This window comes from Hyalella azteca, unplaced genomic scaffold (genome assembly GCF_000764305.2).
Source record: "Hyalella azteca isolate HAZT.00-mixed unplaced genomic scaffold, Hazt_2.0.2 contig13501, whole genome shotgun sequence".
NCBI lineage: Eukaryota > Metazoa > Arthropoda > Malacostraca > Amphipoda > Hyalellidae > Hyalella > Hyalella azteca.
Genome location: NW_025943421.1, coordinates 180,266 through 198,213, shown reverse-complemented (window position 1 = coordinate 198,213; position 17,948 = coordinate 180,266). Strand labels below are relative to the sequence as shown.

Sequence of the window (17,948 nt, the reverse complement as noted above, 5' to 3'; positions counted from 1 at the left end):
ATAATGTCACCTTCTTTTCACCTGTAAAATAATACGAAAGAAAAGATAAGTTGTGCGATGGATTGAACAGTAGATAAGATATGAGGTGTGATAGATAAAACATAGCTTGTTGTGATACGTACACAGTATTTGTTTGAGGTATACTTCAAGATTCTTGACTCAGTTATGAAAGGTTTCGTTCGAAGTTATATGTTTTGAACCGAATAAGTCATGAACCTAATTCTAAATTAGACGTTAATAAGAGAATAATTGCAACTCGCTGTTTTAAAATAAAAACTTTATTTAAATATTATGTGGTTATTTTAATACCAGGACGCAAGTATTCATTAAACAGTGCAATGGCTGCTATATCTTGTTTTCAAATTGGGTAAAAAGAAGTCAACCATTTCAGCAATGCAGTCTAGTTTAATTAAATTAAATAATTAAATGTGAAAATAAATTACGTTAACCTTTTGAAGCGAGGAGAAAGTTTGAGGCTCTGAAGGACAAAAATGAGCAGGATCATGAATCATTCAATGCCACTGTTCGGAGGATGCATCAATTAACTGTACAAATTAGGAAATATTGCTATTGCGGTAAAAAAATCATTATCATTGTAATAAAGTTTATAAATGATTCTATATGCACATGAAGAATTTCATGCAGCAGCTGAGAAATAATTTTGTTCCCAACAATGTTCCTTGAATTCGTTTAACATAATAATTATTCATTATTCATGGTCGTACGTAGATTGTTTTGTGGCTTACCTTACCTTACTTTAACTTTTCACCTTACTTTTAGTTGTTGCTACTTTTAGACTTGAGACTTTCTAGCTCAATGCGCATTGTAACGTTACTTTCAACGTAAAACATGTATAATTTCCTCTTCATAAACTCGTCAATTCCTAATTTAGCTTAGATAAAAAGACGATTGGAGGAGTAAAGACAATGTGTGTCATGATGCCTGTGCAGAAGTTGGCACAGTTTAGGCTAAACAAAATAGAATGATAAATAATCAGCTTACCAGCATGACTTAGGCTACGCCTCACTCTAAATCGGCTAGAAAACCTGATGATTTATTTTTGAAGAGCAGAAATCTCCTTTTTTATTGATATCGATGAATTACTAACTTACAACATGCCCAGTTTCAGCCATTTCTCTTGCTATAAACCAGACGCCTTAATTGTGCCCCGAAGACACTCAATGCAACACTCAATGCCAGTTGCCAAGTTGCCAACGTCCGGAGCCTCCAGTATCTCTGCAGCACTGGTCGCGAATGGTTACGCTTTTGGAAAAAAATTAATTTTAATTTTTTTAGAACAGCGTGCGTTCACAACAATCATGTTTTAAACAATTTTATAAGAAGTGATCGTAAGAATGGTGAATAGAGAACGTCTATCTTCTATGTTATAGACGTTGAGCTTGATTGAAAAATATTATGTGAACATAGAATTATTTGAAGTTTAAAATTCGAGAAGTTGAGATGAAACTACAACTCAGTTTGAAACTACAACTCAGGCATAATACAGAACAATTCTTGATACTATTATGATACCATTTTTATCTTGAACCCAGGTTCCGCTGTCCCAATTCGAGACTTTGCTGGTCACTGGCTGCTTAAAGATCTTGGAGTCAAAGCATCTAAAACATTTTTCTAAGTAATGCAAAAACTCTGGCAATTGGTTGCAAGGGCACGCGTCCTGCGCGATAGTCTAACCTGTGTTTGGCTTGTGGATCAAACTTTCAGCAAATTTATTGTTCAACGTGTCCCTAGATTTCCTGTTCAACACGTCCCGAGATTTCCTGTTCAACACGGCCCAAGATTTCCTGTTCAACACGTGCCTATAGATTACTTGTTGAACGCGCCCTCAGATCTCATTATTCAACATGTCTTCTGCCAAATGCCTAATCTCGTTCTTCGTTACAGGTTCATCGGCGAATTTTCATAACATTTAAATTAAAGAATTTAAATCATTTTGATTTCATTGTTCGATTATAGCACTAAGGCAATGATCCGGAGATGATATTTTTTCGTTATATTCATTGCTGCGTTGAAGTGCAAATGATGTAATTTGATACGTTTTATATTGGAAGTAGATTTACGAATATCAGATCCCTTCTACTCCTGTATTCGTGGAATGGTAATTCTGCTCTAATCATGGATGTATCAGCAAGGAAGAACTTGGTTTATTAATCCATAAGTGGCTCATGCCAACAAAATTGAAATAACGAATTTACAGGATTGAATGTAAAAAATATTTTAAATTAAGTACGGTTTGCGCAGAATAGAAATCCGTAATATGAAAGTAAAGCATGACTCTTACCGAACCATCGGAGAAATAAGGTTGCTTCAAGATAATGCAAATAAGGAATACGCAGTTCGACTTCGATGTCCTGCTGTGAACGTTATTAAACTGATCTAACTAACTGAGGAAATAGGCAGATCAACTACCAGCGCATCGAGTATTAAGTGCCGGACCCGTTTGTTATTGAGAGACCTCAACAAAATGCACTAAGCATTTGTCACTGAATATATGCGCATTGCTTAGGATCTGGAAAATTAGATATTGTTATGTTATGGAATGTAAAGACTTGGGAAGAACCGAACCAGTTTTAACCGGAGAGCGAGAGGTGCTTGTGTGAATGCAGAATCCGATTCTGGTACGATGCGCGTTACTGCACCGGACAAACAAGTTTTTCGGTCTCGCTAGCACAAGACGAGGTCGGCCAACTGCACCTAGTTAGTAAGGAGCTATCAGGTCCATTGATGTTCTCCAAATGAGACAAAAGACAATCTGTACCGAAATTGTAATTAAATTATTTTCGATTTTCTCATAGCGCTTATTTAAAATCGAAAGTGACCGTCTACAGATGACTCTGGATGCTATCTATTTGTCAAAAATTAACGATTAATTCTTACCGAAACTTGTTTGGCGCTACTTCTGACTCCTAAAATCCACAATTTTCTCCATTCCGGTTGGAAAAAAGTGGCATTTGTTAAAATAAGACAGTATTCTCGTGTGAAGAAATTATTATTTATGGCTTTGTGTTGAAATAAAAACGACAGGCTGTAGAGCGGCCGACCAGAGCCTCCAGCTGACACAGCGTGTTGCTTTTCAACAGTTTTACTATGATTTTTATTGTTGGAATGATCACAATTTCGACTATGAGCTCCAATTGAGCAACGACTATGAGCTCCAATGAGCAACGACTATGAGCTCCAATGAGCAACGACTATGAGCTCCAATGAGCAACGACTATGAGCTCCAATGATCGAAATTCGCGTCTCGCTAAGTCAGAGGATAAAACCTCATTTTCTTCAAGCTAGAAAAAAACTAATCTATGTTCCATACAAATTGAAAGCCCTTTTTGCCCGAATAGTTTTTTTAATGACACCAGAATTTCAACTCGGGTTGTTTCATGGCAATTATAATTGCCGCAATTTAATTATCTAATAATTTGAAGTCGGTCATGGACGAAAATTGCGTCGCCCCGCAAAAGCCCGCGGCCGGCGCAGCAGACGACGAGCAGCCCGCCCCCGGTGACGGGTGTGGCTGGCACTTCTGCTTCAGCGGGCGCTGCGTCCAGCATTCTAGGACTGCCAAGTGGCTCCTCTTCTGGATGTGCTGGGCTGCAGCCGTACAGGGTCAGTTTTTAATTCTCGTGATTCAGGACTTCCTACCAGCCGTTTAAATGATGACGTTTAAATGACGTTATTTAAGCGTTTTATTGACGTTTAAATAACTGATTGAACTTTGTTTCAATGAAATCAACTCGTAATAAGCGTCGTTTCAAGAATTTAAAAGAAAATGTTGTATACAAATATACAAAACATCCGTAGTATAAAATACATGTAAAATATATAAAGATCAAATATTCAAATAAATTAACCATCAGTAGTAGTTGCACGGCACATCTTCAGAATAAACTTGTCGAGTAGTTTCTAAGCGTTTCTTGAAATAGATAAAATTCATCACGATGTATCATCTCAAATTATTCCACATTCAGTGCAGAACGAAACCAAACAAAAGAACTTTTTATTATATCTGTAACTTCTTCCGAATTTCTTCCGATGCTTTCTCTATAATGATTCCGGTTGGTTTCGCGAGCTAATTAAATAAGCGCGGCAACGGTTGTGTCGGCAACCTGCTTATTCCCAACAATAAAATACGGGATCGTCCCGTAACGATCCCGTATTTTATGAATGTCAAGTTATATCAACTAATCTCGATCCACCCTGCCTGGCTCCCGGATTCATTCATTAGACAGGAAACTCAGATGCCACAACCCAATTAAAATCGCCTTTTTTACTCATGTTTTGCCTGTATCTGCACATTTTCTCTTAAATTCTATGTATGAATAAAACATTCATTGCTAGCGTTGACTTTATTTAATCAATCTCCTCTGATCATCTGCCTCATGTTTTATGTCAGGTATGGTCGTCAATGGCTTCGTCAACGTCAACATTACGACCATCGAGAAGAGGTTCAACCTCATGTCTGGGAGCACGGGTGAGATTGTTTTTGATGAATATTTTCTCATTAAATTCAAGACTCAATATATGCATCTGCAAATTTAGTGTAAAGTATCTTCTTTTCCACGTTGTCTCGAAATTATTCAGATTTGTAATTGGATTATGAAATGATCAGTAGAAGTAATTAGCGCGCATATATCATATGATATGATTATATGCATATTACACTTGGCGCAAGTTGAGCGGAAACCTGAAGAATGCAAGTCATCCTGTAAGTAATGACTTTATACATATACAAACGTCCTCAACATATTGTATAGATAGGTAGCATCTAGTTAATTATCCTGTCAGAATTATCATCTGGTTAATTATCGTGTGAGAATTATGATCATGTTAGGTATCATATAAGAAGCATTATACATAGTCGAGATATTCACCAGACTTCGGTATGGAATTCATAGAATTTTTATTTACTAAAAATATTGACTGCGCACGATAAGAAACTTAACTTGCTTCCAGAGTGAACCTTTTGTTTCACTTCCATCGCAAAATATTGTCGGGAGCTATGTAAACGTACACACCTCGTCACATGACCAAATAATATAAGATATTTTGTTTGGACACAATTGAGATGCTGCACTTGCAAACACCGAGTTTTGATCTATTGTCTACACCTACAACACATGATAGAATACCAGATCCAATGCACGATTCATATAATTAAAATGTAGTCGATTCACAGCACGTTGTCTCCAAAACGTCGCCTGCACTTAGAGCTTATATATTATAAACTATGTTTTTTAAGTAATATTATTTTATGATGAATCTCGTGACATGATAATAGGACAAAGGTTTCATGATGATCATAGGAATTGATATTTTCGGTGACATTTTGTGTACCTGTGCTGAATCTAAAAACCGACGCCAAAAATTTTGTCATGACCATGGAAAATTATATTTGACCATTCCGTCCATCCTACACTCGTTACAAATAAGTTACTGACTTGATTTTAAAGACGATTTTCCTTCCAAGTAATGTTTTCAAAGTTTTAAAATATTTTCGGCCCATACAATATCTATATATACATACATAGTAGACTGCAAATTTGAACGTTCATGCTGTCGGCTTAGCCTTCCTTCGTGAGTTAGCGTTCTGCATTCCAAGTAATTCTTTTAAGTCTTGAAATATTTTCATCTGGTAGACTGTACATTTACATGTTCATGTGAACACTTAAGCAATGAGTGCGGCTGTTGCAGGTATGTTTAATTAATACATATATTAATTCAACCATGGTTGCAGGTATTATCTCCGGGTCGTACGACGTGGCCTCAGTTCTGGTGTCTGTACCGGTCTCGTATCTTGGATCCAGACCTGGGTCTTCGAAGCCTCGATGGTTGGGGGCGGGATTGATCATCTTGGGCTTGGGGTCTTACATGTTCATGCTTCCCCATCTGCTTGTTCCTCCCTACGAAGTCAGAGTCGACAATGATACGCTCGGTACCCAAACCAGCAGTCTCTGTCACGAACAAGTTAGTTCGAAACTTACGACAGACTTCTTCGTTACGGATATTTTTACGAGGACTATAAATTTCAACTTGCATGTATGATTAAAGTTTTTTATTTCTTTATGATGGTTCCAAAATATTATAGAGTAAGATTATTTCAGCCATTTTAAATAAATGAAAAGCACCAGCGCCCATTCATTAATGTTATTTGTTGTTTAATTGAATGCACAAAGACGTGCAAAGCACACTATCAGTCAGCACCGCACGTTTGAAATTTTAGCATTGGCGTCATTGCGCGCACATTTACAATTTTAATTAGCAAACCTTGCCAACTCTGCATCAGCTGAGGGCGGTGTTTAGTGAACCGTTCCAACAAATGATGTCATTTTCAAAGCAATAGCAAGGCTATAAAAGTTTACCTATGTTTAGAAAGGAGGAGACGAATACGGTGGAACCCAGCCATACAAACTTTATTTGTGCCCGAACTTAATTGATAAATAAAATTATTAATTGGGAAAATATGGTAAAGTGAAATAAAACATAGAGGAGTCTTTTCTTTCAATTTCAGTAAATTAAGGGTAATAAGGGTAAAAACTCCTATCCATGTCGGGCCTCAACAAAAGTCACCTCTTTTATGCATATATTGTATATGCAATTACGTGAAAAATAATTTAATTTATTTGAGGTGGCTAACAAGGCATTTTTCTGACAGGAGTTAGTCAAGATCATACTTTTATTTCAGCCATACGCTGAACTTTCAGCCATACTTTTATTTCAGCCATTCAACCCGCTATGCTGGTCGATCGCTTGCATCTTGATAATGTACAATTTATCATCAATCGATATCGACACTATTTTGCCGATCTACTGCATTTCTGCAGTGATCGGGTTTGTACAGCGAAACACTTTTGTGTAGCGGAGCACAGTTTTTCCAATCTGACGGTTCGTAAGGCGGTTTTATTTTAAAGCAGGACGCTCGTAAGTCGGGGTTCCAATATAGATGAATAACAACATAAGTACAGGTACCCATACCTGATTAAATCTAGAAAATTATACCTGGAGGCCCACTGAGTTGGCCTCCTACTTGGAACTTAACGTTCACGTTAAAGCGTCCAGTCGTTAAAGTGTCAAGCTAATTTTGTTCTATTCCGTCCGAGTTTATTTGATAAAGAATGTCCATATATTTGCCATACGGATGGATGTGGATGTAATTTGGCGATCAAATAAAGAGGAAAAACCTCTTTTACAACGTTTTGATCTCCCAACTATTTGCAGTGACCTACTGTTATTAATTAAGGTACACTGCTGTATGACTTTATTGAAGGAGTTTCATCTAAAATTATTTTACGATGCCGCGTATAAGAACGGATCGACGTCGTCAGTCAAGGTTTAACTTACTTAGATTTCACGACGATCTTCATGTAACTTAGGTTTAGGCTCTTCAATATATATTGGTTCATATAATTTTGGTTTAATGTGGTTTGTAAATGATCATCAATATTAGAAATGCTTCATAATTTTCAACCCTCCAGTTACGGACCAGCGATACGTGCAACTCTACTTCTGAGGAGGAAGGGCTACCAAACTTCATTTGGTTCTTTATTACCGGACAATATTTGATGGGGTTCGGGGCAGCGCCGATCTACACGTTGGGGATGGCCTTCATAGACGAGTCTGTGTCACCCACTCAGTCTGCGTTCTACCTGGGTGAGCTAAGAAGACTGAGGTGTACACAAATAAAATTTGGAACTGTTTCTCGAATCAAAACCTGAGGCACATCTAAATATTTTTTGGAGGGCATAACGTGTGTCAAAATATTGATACATCGGAAACGAGACGCCTTTTAATGAGCCGTTCTGACCGACTCACGTTTATAAACGGTTATGTTACATACACTAAAATACAGTGAAGTTGGATCGTTACTGAAATTTCAAATATCATATAGTTTGTACCGTGAGATGTCGAGTTACATCACATTGCTGAAGCCATATAGTTCTGATAAATATTCAATTCTGAAATATTTTTTCTAGGTATTTTCAGTACCATGGCAATGGTTGGCCCAGCCTTGGGATATGCCATAGGAGGTCAGCTGCTCAGTGTTTACATTGACGCTCCTGTGGTCAACGCTGCCGAGTGAGTCACCAATACAATGCATACAACATTAAAATATATGTTAGAATAAGATTATATCGTGAGTATTTTTACTACGAACATGAGGAGCCGTGTAATGAAAACGGGCTGAAGTACTCGTAGTGGCCCATGGACGCGTAGAGGCTGATTTTGCGTCTGTTATTGCGGGGTTCACTACCGAAGATTGTTTCTGATCAATAACATCTGAAAATAAAGTTAACCCTGAAAAATCAAGGGAACATGGTGGGATTGGACTTGCTTAATTTTTATAAAACTCCTAATTGGGTTCGAAAATTAAGAACTAAGAATTAATACCAGAACAATAATTGTAAAAATAAAATTAGCTTTTTCAACGGTTGAAAATGTATCTTATTTCATGCTGGGTAATGAAATAATTTTATTTAGTTGGTTTTGGGATTTAGATTCTAGCTGTATTTACACTATATGAATGACACACTTCAGTAACAGGCAAGGAGTATTTACTTCTGCATAAAGTCAACACAACTCGCTTAAACAAAATTACAGAAATAATAAATAATATGTATATGAACGAGAAAGTTCAGATATATATTTTAGTTTTTTATTATCAGGTTTGGACTGACGCCATCATGCAAGCACTCACTCGCAACAAAGTAAAGAAAAAACAAAGTAAAGAAAAAAAATAAATAATTTGTAAATAAATGAGTACAGAAATGAAATATAGTTTCTTATTATCAGGTTAGGACTGACGCCATCAAGCACTCACTCACTTAAAACAAAGTAAAGAAACTAATAAATAATGTGTTTCTGAACGATAAAGTACAGAAATGAAATATATTTTCTTTTAATCAGGTTAGGACTGACGCCAGCAAGCAACCGCTGGCTAGGAGCCTGGTGGATCAGCTTCCTTATCACCGGGTCCTTATCTCTGCTCGTGGCCATACCCATCCTCATGATCCCTGCCGAGGTCGACAGTGAGTTATTCTTCAGGACACTATTTGTGACGTCGTACTTATTTAAGCAATCACTGCAAGACACTATGTTTCATTCTTGTCAGGGAACGACACAAGTAAAAAGTCTACGTTGTCTGAACTAGATGAGAGATTTAAAAGGTTGATGGACGGTGTACCAAAGGGAGGAACAAGGTGATGGACGGCTTGGTAATTGCAATGGACAGCTTACGTATAGTGACACTCTAAGCTCTGCTCAAAATTATCAATGTTCAGGCTTCAATGATTAGTTTTTTCGAATGGAAACCATATCTTCACTTGATTTTGAGGAAAAGTGTAGTAAAAAAGTTTTTATTTCTCGTATCTTCAATCTTAATTACGTGGGCAACTATTGTGCACGCAGGTTAACAACTCTGTTGTCAATACTTTTTTATCCAGTTGAAAAGCGCATAAGTTTGCATTTTATTTAGAATAATTCGTATTTTGTCTCGTTTCAGAGATGAAACTGTTCAGAATGGATGGCACTTTAAATATATTATTTTTCATATAACATACGTATATTCCATAACATTCTCTAACCCCACCCGTACATGCCATGCTATTAAAGTTTATATCAAACATTTTGCTCTCTTACGATATATTATAAATCTTTTATTTAAATGGTTATTATTCTTACACACATAGTATTTGGGTGCTACAGAAATACGATTCTATTTTGAATACCTCTAAAAGCTCCATAATTACAGAAACGGCTGCATTCAAACGCTCAGATCGCAAATCGTTGCCCTCAAACGAAGACGAGGGCTCAAGCAGAGACTTCGATACGTCTTCCGTAGACGCCATACCGGCCTCAGGCGTCACCGCTTTCCGGCAGCTGGACGGGCTTTGGACTGCATCCAAATCCCTCTTATCTTGCCTACCATTTATCTTTCTCTCTATTGCCAAGTCTTGTGAGGGCTTCGTGCTCTCCGGTATGGCGACATTCTTGCCCAAAGTCTTGGAAACCCAGTTCTCTTTACCGGCCGGACTGGCAGCCACTGTTGTCGGTGAGTGCGCCAATGAAAAATCAGTTAACTCTATTAGCAAACCTTTCCTAGATACTGATGATAATATTTGGAAGCTCACTACTAATTCACCAACTGCAGCCAAAAAAACTAGCATGAGTTTTTCTAAAATTACAGGAGCTTTAGCGATATCGGGTGGAGGTAGCGGCATTCTGGCGGGAGGCTTGTTGATCAAACGGCTGAAGATGACCTGTGAGAACGTCATCCGATTGTGCTTCGTGGTCTCTTCGTTCTGCATGTTCTCCGCTTTTATTTTCTTCATCCGTTGCCCCAATGCAAAATTTGCGGGACTCAACATTGCATACAACAGGCAAGGGGCGCGTTACAAATATTAAGTTATTGATCCTGGAGCATGTCGGATAAGAGATACGAGTTGATGTATGGTTTGTACTGCCTTACAGAAGATATGAGACTTATCCTAGCTCCCCGTTAGGATCGGTAAGGTTAGGTTAGGAATAAATATCACCAAATGAATTGTTGCTCCAAATTTTCTCCACCAATTTAAAATGAATTCATTATTTTTTTTTTATTTCATGAATCCAAATTTTAAGCCTAATATTTTGATTTAATACTGGATATATAATTTTACTCTCAGATTTAAAAAATAGCTGAATATTTTTACCTTTTCTTCATAGATGTAATAGCCGCATTATTTATCCCTATTTATTCAATTAAGCCTTCTTCATTTCAATGCGTAATTATGTACAACCTGACCAAACCTAACATGTAATATAATCTAATGCTAGCTGGCCGGACTACTCAGTTTGCTTAAAATAAATCGATCTTACATATGTGTTATTAAATCTTTATTATTAGTAAGCTTCCGTTGCGGAAAATTTATATGGGAAACATCATACGGTACTTTGTATCAGTATAAAGTGGACTATTTTTATCACAAGGTGTATTTTTCAAGATTTCAATGCCTTGAGATATTGTACGCAAGTTTTCATCTTGAAACTTCCGTCTCTTGGACAGATGTTGTAAACCGTGCATCATATTCCATTGATTTCACCTATCTTTTTTGCCTCTAAATTGGCTTAAGCTCTTAGCCATCTATATATTGTTCTGGAAAATATTTGCAATCGCCTTTCCACAATTCTGCTCATTAATATTTAAGCCATAAATTCTTCGTTTGCTGACCAGGTTTGGCTATAATTCGAATATTTGACAACCCGCTTTTTCGTAATATTTTTGGCTAATTTGCCGTGTGCTTCGGTTTTAACGCTATCTCACAATGACTCCCTTCCCTATTTGTATGCAATACGCTATTTTGGCATACTTTCATCATGTCGTTCTCTTCTAATTCGTTTATGTGCTCCAGGTTGAATACTATTCCCCCTAATTTGACTCTATGCTCCATGTTGAATACTAATCCCTCTAATATACAGTAACTCCATGCTCCAGTTTGAATACTATTCCCCCTAATTTGACTGCATGCCTCAGTTTAAGCTCCATGTCGACGCCGGAGATGGAGTCAAGCTGTAACCTGGACTGCGGGTGTATAGACGTGGCCTTCAGCCCGGTGTGTGGTGCCAACAACGTCATCTATTACTCGCCCTGCCACGCCGGCTGCACGCACGCCTCTACGGGCGACCAAAAACAAGTGCAGACAAGTACAATATGTGCATAGATAGAATAATCTCGGTTCAAACATTTGAACTTGCAAGAATAACAAATTAAATAAATTTTAGACTAATAGATCATTAGATGATATCCAATCCAAAAAAAGGAGAATCGTGTACAAATCCATCCTGGGAACTATTTTAATGATAAAGAATGTTCTTAAAATGGTTGTTGTTAATTGATGAATTTTAAGTAAAATTATTATCATGTGAATTTGAGGGCCTTTCTAAAAGAAAGCATAAAAATATGTTCCTGAGAGTAATAACAATAACTGGTAACGCCTGCAAGAAACGTATTTTTTACTATACACGCGCGGTTGACTACATCTGGAACTGCACAACATGAGTAATGATGATCGCAAGGTTAAAAAAACAGCTTCCTATACTGTTGCCACAAACAGTCTGGCCTGACATCATGCGTGCTACTGAAGGCTAATTGTAGAGCTGCATTAAATGTTTTATGATTGGCGTGACCGCGCCTATTGTAAGCAGGATTGTTTCTGCTAAACATTGTTTGATTATCACTAACTAATTGTCGTACAGTTTTATTCCGATTGTCATCATCATTATAACAGGTTTTTTAGTGATTTAGTAAGGAAAAAATAGACACTTACTGACGAATCGTTTTTCAATAGTGTTTGAAATCAGTTCTCGCATGGCACGTAGGTTATGACAATTTTCAAACACTTATTATTACACCTGAACTGAAGTCCGCCTCCAGCAACATTTGCATATGAAATAATAATTTTTTGAAGAACACCTTTTGTAACATACGAATGTGTAATTCTTCCAGTTAGTCATTTTATGACCTGTTTTTTATATAATTTTATCAGTTTCAAGTTATAGTTTTTATTTAAATTTCATTTTTATAATCAACCGCGCAGATTTTCAGCCGCTGTGTCTGCGTGGCTGAACTTCCGCAGCCGTTGAATTCTCCTCAGTTGGACGGGCATCCCGAGCTTGAGATCGACCAAGCGGTGATGAACGCGTGTCCCAGCAGCTGTGGCCTCCTAGGCCTCTTCCTCTTCTTGTGCCTCATCCTAATGTTCTTGTCCTTCCTCATGGCCATGCCGGTTGTCAACAGCACCATGAGGTGTGTTAGGTTATCATGATACAAAACTAATAATGTAAATCCAATAGAACCGTTAATTAATATCAAATTGCTAACATCAAATTTAATGCAAGATAATACAAAGTTTTTGAGATCAAATAAAACACGTATATTTGGTTCAATGTGGTTTCAACTGGTTTGTAAATGATCATCAACATTAGAAATGCTTCCTAATTTCATTCCTGGTGCCGTTGAAATTAAATATAACAAGAGACAATATATATTAAGCTGTTGACCTACAATTTATATTAAAATTCGCTTGACTAATTGGGATCCAACAGTGAAATGATCCTGAAGTATGACATAATTTTACCCTAGATGATAATTTTGAACTACTTATACGAGTAGCCAAATTAATCAAAATTTAATACAAATTCATACACCTTTGGAAAGTCTCGGGTATCATTTTCGTTACTCCGCACAACTCGTAATAAGTGAAAATTCTAAATTTCACGCCTTCAATCGCGATAATAATGACCAAGCGTGTGAGCTGCGCAGGCGGACGTGCGGCGCTGCCGGGGCCTGCGTGGCGTACGACAACTTGGCCCTCGGCAGGTGAATTGAAACGGCTATTGAACATGACATTCCAGAGACTTAAAATCAATTTAGATATACATATTGACTGTGGAAATATGATTGTATTTATTGAAAATGTAAGCTAGTAGTGTGTGTATGCAGACTATTCTTCCTGTGTTGCTATTTAGACCGAATTAGTTATGCAGTGAGAACCCACAATATTTATCTATACAAGTTGTATAAAATACTATACATTTAAAATAATTGAAAAAATACTAATATTATCAGTCTGCTTACATCGCAAGTTCACAAGGAATTTTCAATGTCGAAATGGTGAATTTTCTTGGCGTTTTCTTTGCTTTTAAACTCCTAATAGAAAAAAATATTGCGTGCTTCAATCAAATATTTCGGAACAATTTAAAGACGATGTTTTTTCGAGCACGGCTACGTACGTAGTCGGCACATGCTTGCCTAAAGTTAAGCTTAGTTGAGGCACAATATGCAATGGACGAAATGTGATATTTTAGACCAATTTAGGACCTATAATCACGCCACGAGTATATGCGGACGATGGCGACATGACGTGTAAGCGATCAGAGTGCGAGTGTTGTTTCGTGCAATGCTTGTCGGTTTGGAGCTTCGTGCTTGGGTATAATTAATGTTCAGTGAAAAAAATTCTCTCATACCGCCTATTTGGGTAACGTAGCGCGCATTAATTCATTCGTTTCTGCACTATCATCTTTGATTATTATTTAATTAATTTAATCTTGATCAGTCCATGCGTTGCATAGGAATTTATGATTAGAATTGGTTTATTTTTATTGCACTTGCCACTCTTAGATGGACGACTCCTGTTTGCAGATAGCGGAGGATAAATAAGAAAGCATTTCATCAAACTGTTACATTAATGCATTACATATATGATATACAGGAGTTAGACAAAATAAGGGAAACGCCTGAGAAATCCATAAATATATTTTAGTCTGGTGTAGGTCCACCTTTTGCTGCAATTACAGCCTCAATAATCCGAGGCATTGATTTATAGAAAGTGTGAATTGTTTCCAAAGGAATTTTAGCCGATTCCTCAGCTAAAACTCGCTCTAGCTCTTTTTAAGACAAAGATGGCGCGGGAATCGACTTCCGACTTGCATCTCTAAAATCGACCATGAATGCTCGATTATATTCAGGTCTTTTGATTGACACCCAAAATTCGATTTATGTACCGACGGTCTCTCTTAGACAACCTCGACTTTCGGCCAGACCTGTGCTGTGCTGAGGACGTTTTTCCTTCTCTTTCAAAAGAGTAATTATTTTTGAAACAGTACCTTTAGAAACGTCAAGCATTCGGATAGTTTCTGTCACACTAGCACCTACCAAACGGGCACCAAAAATTTGTCTTTTTTTGAAGGTCAGAGAGGTTTGCCAAGTATTTAGGTTACATAGGTTAACTTATTGACACAAAAATTTACTAATTATATCTGTGCAAAGATATAATATCAATTAGCAGCAACAATAAAACATAAAAATATGTTACGTTTTCATTGTTAGTAACATATATTAATAACATCAAAAATTACGATATCAAAATGTGAGGTATTTCCCCTATTTTGACCAACCCCTGCATTTGTGCATATAGACTTCACTACTACATGATGATCTCGAAGTAGCCTAGAGGTCAAGGTCACACAGATTGTCGCAGAAAGTTGCGGTTCGAAACGCGCAACTAATCTGAAATTTCTGGTCGAAATCGGCAAGGTTACTGGGTGGTTAAGAATCGACGACCTGCCAAGATGTGTTAATCAAACCTGGCGTTATTATACCTGTATTATAGTATACATTTACTTCTGCAATTCCATGAGAACTTGAGTCCTTTTATCACAGGTACTTATTCGGCCTGACTTTCATCGTGAAGATCATGACTACGTCGAGTCTGTTCCTCGCCTGGCGCACCTACGGAGGACGGTTGGAATCGAGCGCAAGAATAAATGATGCACGAACAAACAATGCAAGAACAAACAATGCAAGAACAAACGACGGAAATACAAACAGCTGAAAGGAACACAACTCTGAATTTTCCACAGCAAACGGGCGTTCAAACTGCGCGATGTTGCGCAATACAGAAGCCAGTTTCGTGGACTCTGAACATTCTTCAGCAAACAGTTCTGTACCTGCTATAAGAATTCGGTTGAACTATCTTAGCTAAGAGTAAATGCTAGTCCCTGGTTCACGAGAAAATGTTTCATTGTTGGCATGCTTACGATGTTTGAGAGACATTATTGATGAGTAATTGTTATCTATGAGATTGGTGCTCTCGATATGTATTGAGGAGGATACGAATTTAATTATATTTTATATATGTTAAGAGATACATATGCTCGCTGTGATATTGATGAATTAGACTAATAATTAGATTTAAAAAGCAAACGTATCATATATAACCCAGATTTTTACTCTAATTTACATAGTACAAGTAATAGGTGATTATTTGAACATTCCTAGTGCCGCACACTTGTGGTGGATGGTTACATGAACATTCCTGGTGCTGCACACTTGTGGTGGATGGTTATTTGAACATTCCTGGTGTCGCACACTTGTGGTGGATGGTTACTTGGACATTCATTGATCCGCACTTGTCGTGGATGGTTTCTTTAACATTCCTTGTGTTGCAAGCTTGTGGTGAATGGTTAATGGAACATTCCTGTAGCTGCGAACTTGTAATGGTAAGTTGCAAGTTGGTTACGTACATGCAGTGAAGGTGTCTTTCTTAATTTGATTGACTAATTAAGGTCAAGCTTGTTGAACATCGGTCCAACCTTGGTCTGGCCACAAAGCGTAATCGATTTGTACCAAACAGAAAGTAGTTTCTTCTCGGAACAAACATTTGTCGAGACTTGAAGTTTAACCAAAGCAAGTTTTTCTCGATGAATTATACTGCAGCAATTGCATCCCAACTTCTTTTTCTCTCAAACTGCTGGTATGACCTGCAGTTCACCTAATGCAAAATAGTTCGTTCCTCCTGACTGGAAGTGAAGGTATCGGCCCCAGACTGGTGGGTTCAAGAGTATCTTCACATACCCGAGAGGGGGAACTTCGGTTGGCAGCTGCGCTATTATCGCATTATCTGTTTCTGTAGATGAAAGTCCAAGACGCACGGTTACGGATTCAAAGTAATACGGAGTTAAATGATGAGCAACTCGAATCTCCGCGACTAGAAAATTTTTCCCTAAGTCAACTTGAAGGTAGTTCCTGAAACCAGTCTTTCCGTCGGATCGCCGGGCTTCGTATCCGTCAGTGTGACAGAAATAACCGTCTACGAATAATTCACTAGTTCGGTAATTAGCCGTCGCAGGACTTGATGTAGTGACCATCGTATTCCTGATGATGCTATCTGGTGATGTCCATGATGAGTAGCACACGTCGTAGGTCGCTGTGATGTTGGCTTGTGGTGGTATGCCAGGGAACCAGTGGGATGGGAAAACCGTCGTTGTGGCGCACAGGGATTTGTCTGTGGACAAAAATAAAAATATACTTGTAATACTCGGTAATATCGGGTCAGGCAAAGTTATTATGCATTACACAGTAAAAATAATGTAATTAATAGGATAATGTTGCATATACCGTAGTTGAAGCAGTACGTGACGCATTTTGTGTCAAGTAGGCATCGTCTGGCACACTGCTGGAGCGTGAGAGTAACCGTCTCTTGCAGGAGGTTATTCGCTGATAACTGGCATACCCTGAATATCGTCTTCATCGCCACCTGAAATATTTGAAATAAATATTATTTGGAAGAAAATTTTTGAGCACACGTGTTATCAACTGGATACATAACTTTCTATGCCGATTCAATTCGTAAATATATTATCAAGTTATTACTTTATAATTTAGTAAATTTATTCGTATTTCAAATGTATAGTGTAAAATTTAAATATATTAAATGTGCCAAAAATTACGTCTTAAAATTAGAAATCATAATTGGTGGAGTGACTTTTTAAATACTTAGTATTCGGGTACCGAAATATTTTTATTGTGAAAGAATTAACCTCATTCAGAATTGGATTTTACCTACATTTTTGCATGTTGCATTCATTCGAAACTGAATTGTGTCATGCTGCTATGGTTCTCGAGATCGAACAATTTATGTATTTTTTCGAATTATTTAGCATTAATCGCCTCGGGCACAAGTTACACGCTACATGAAACCTCGTGTGGAACGATGTTCGAAATTTTAAATAAGGGATTTTTAGGATGCATTTGCCTTACGATTTATGCAATCTTTTTGCTAGGCAACACAATAAATTTAATTCCATTAAACTCTGTTTTCGAACTCACAATTGATCTCAGAAAAACGTCCCCAACAAGTAAATAAAACCAAGTTATTGTGATCTCCATGCAACCAGCAAACAAGAAACTAATTAAGGAGGCTAATCGACTAAACGAATTCAGCTAAAACATTATTGATCAGAAATCAGAGATAGACTTCATTGAAGAGTCGGCAGACTGTGAGATCAGACGTTATTTTTTTTAAAGTTATAAGAAGTGAAGCCAATTTTAGTCACAACCGAATAGATTAGGGCCATACAAGCACTAATATGATGAACGTACTAACCTTCATGAACCT

At 37.4% G+C, this 17,948-nt stretch overlaps 1 protein-coding gene across 1 annotated transcript; it reads left to right on the top strand.

The window, feature by feature from the left end:
• The first annotated feature begins 3,257 nt into the window (after positions 1-3,257).
• LOC108674365 (solute carrier organic anion transporter family member 4A1) lies at positions 3,258-16,275 on the top strand. The gene is made up of 12 exons (XM_018162307.2): positions 3,258-3,624; positions 4,412-4,489; positions 5,753-5,982; positions 7,491-7,665; positions 7,989-8,091; positions 8,920-9,041; positions 9,764-10,063; positions 10,199-10,391; positions 11,525-11,684; positions 12,588-12,796; positions 13,250-13,369; positions 15,212-16,275. The coding sequence occupies exons 1-12, from the start codon at positions 3,450-3,452 to the stop codon at positions 15,381-15,383; spliced, it is 2,037 nt and encodes a 678-aa protein (XP_018017796.2). The 5' UTR covers positions 3,258-3,449; the 3' UTR covers positions 15,384-16,275.
• Positions 16,276-17,948: the final 1,673 nt, after the last annotated feature.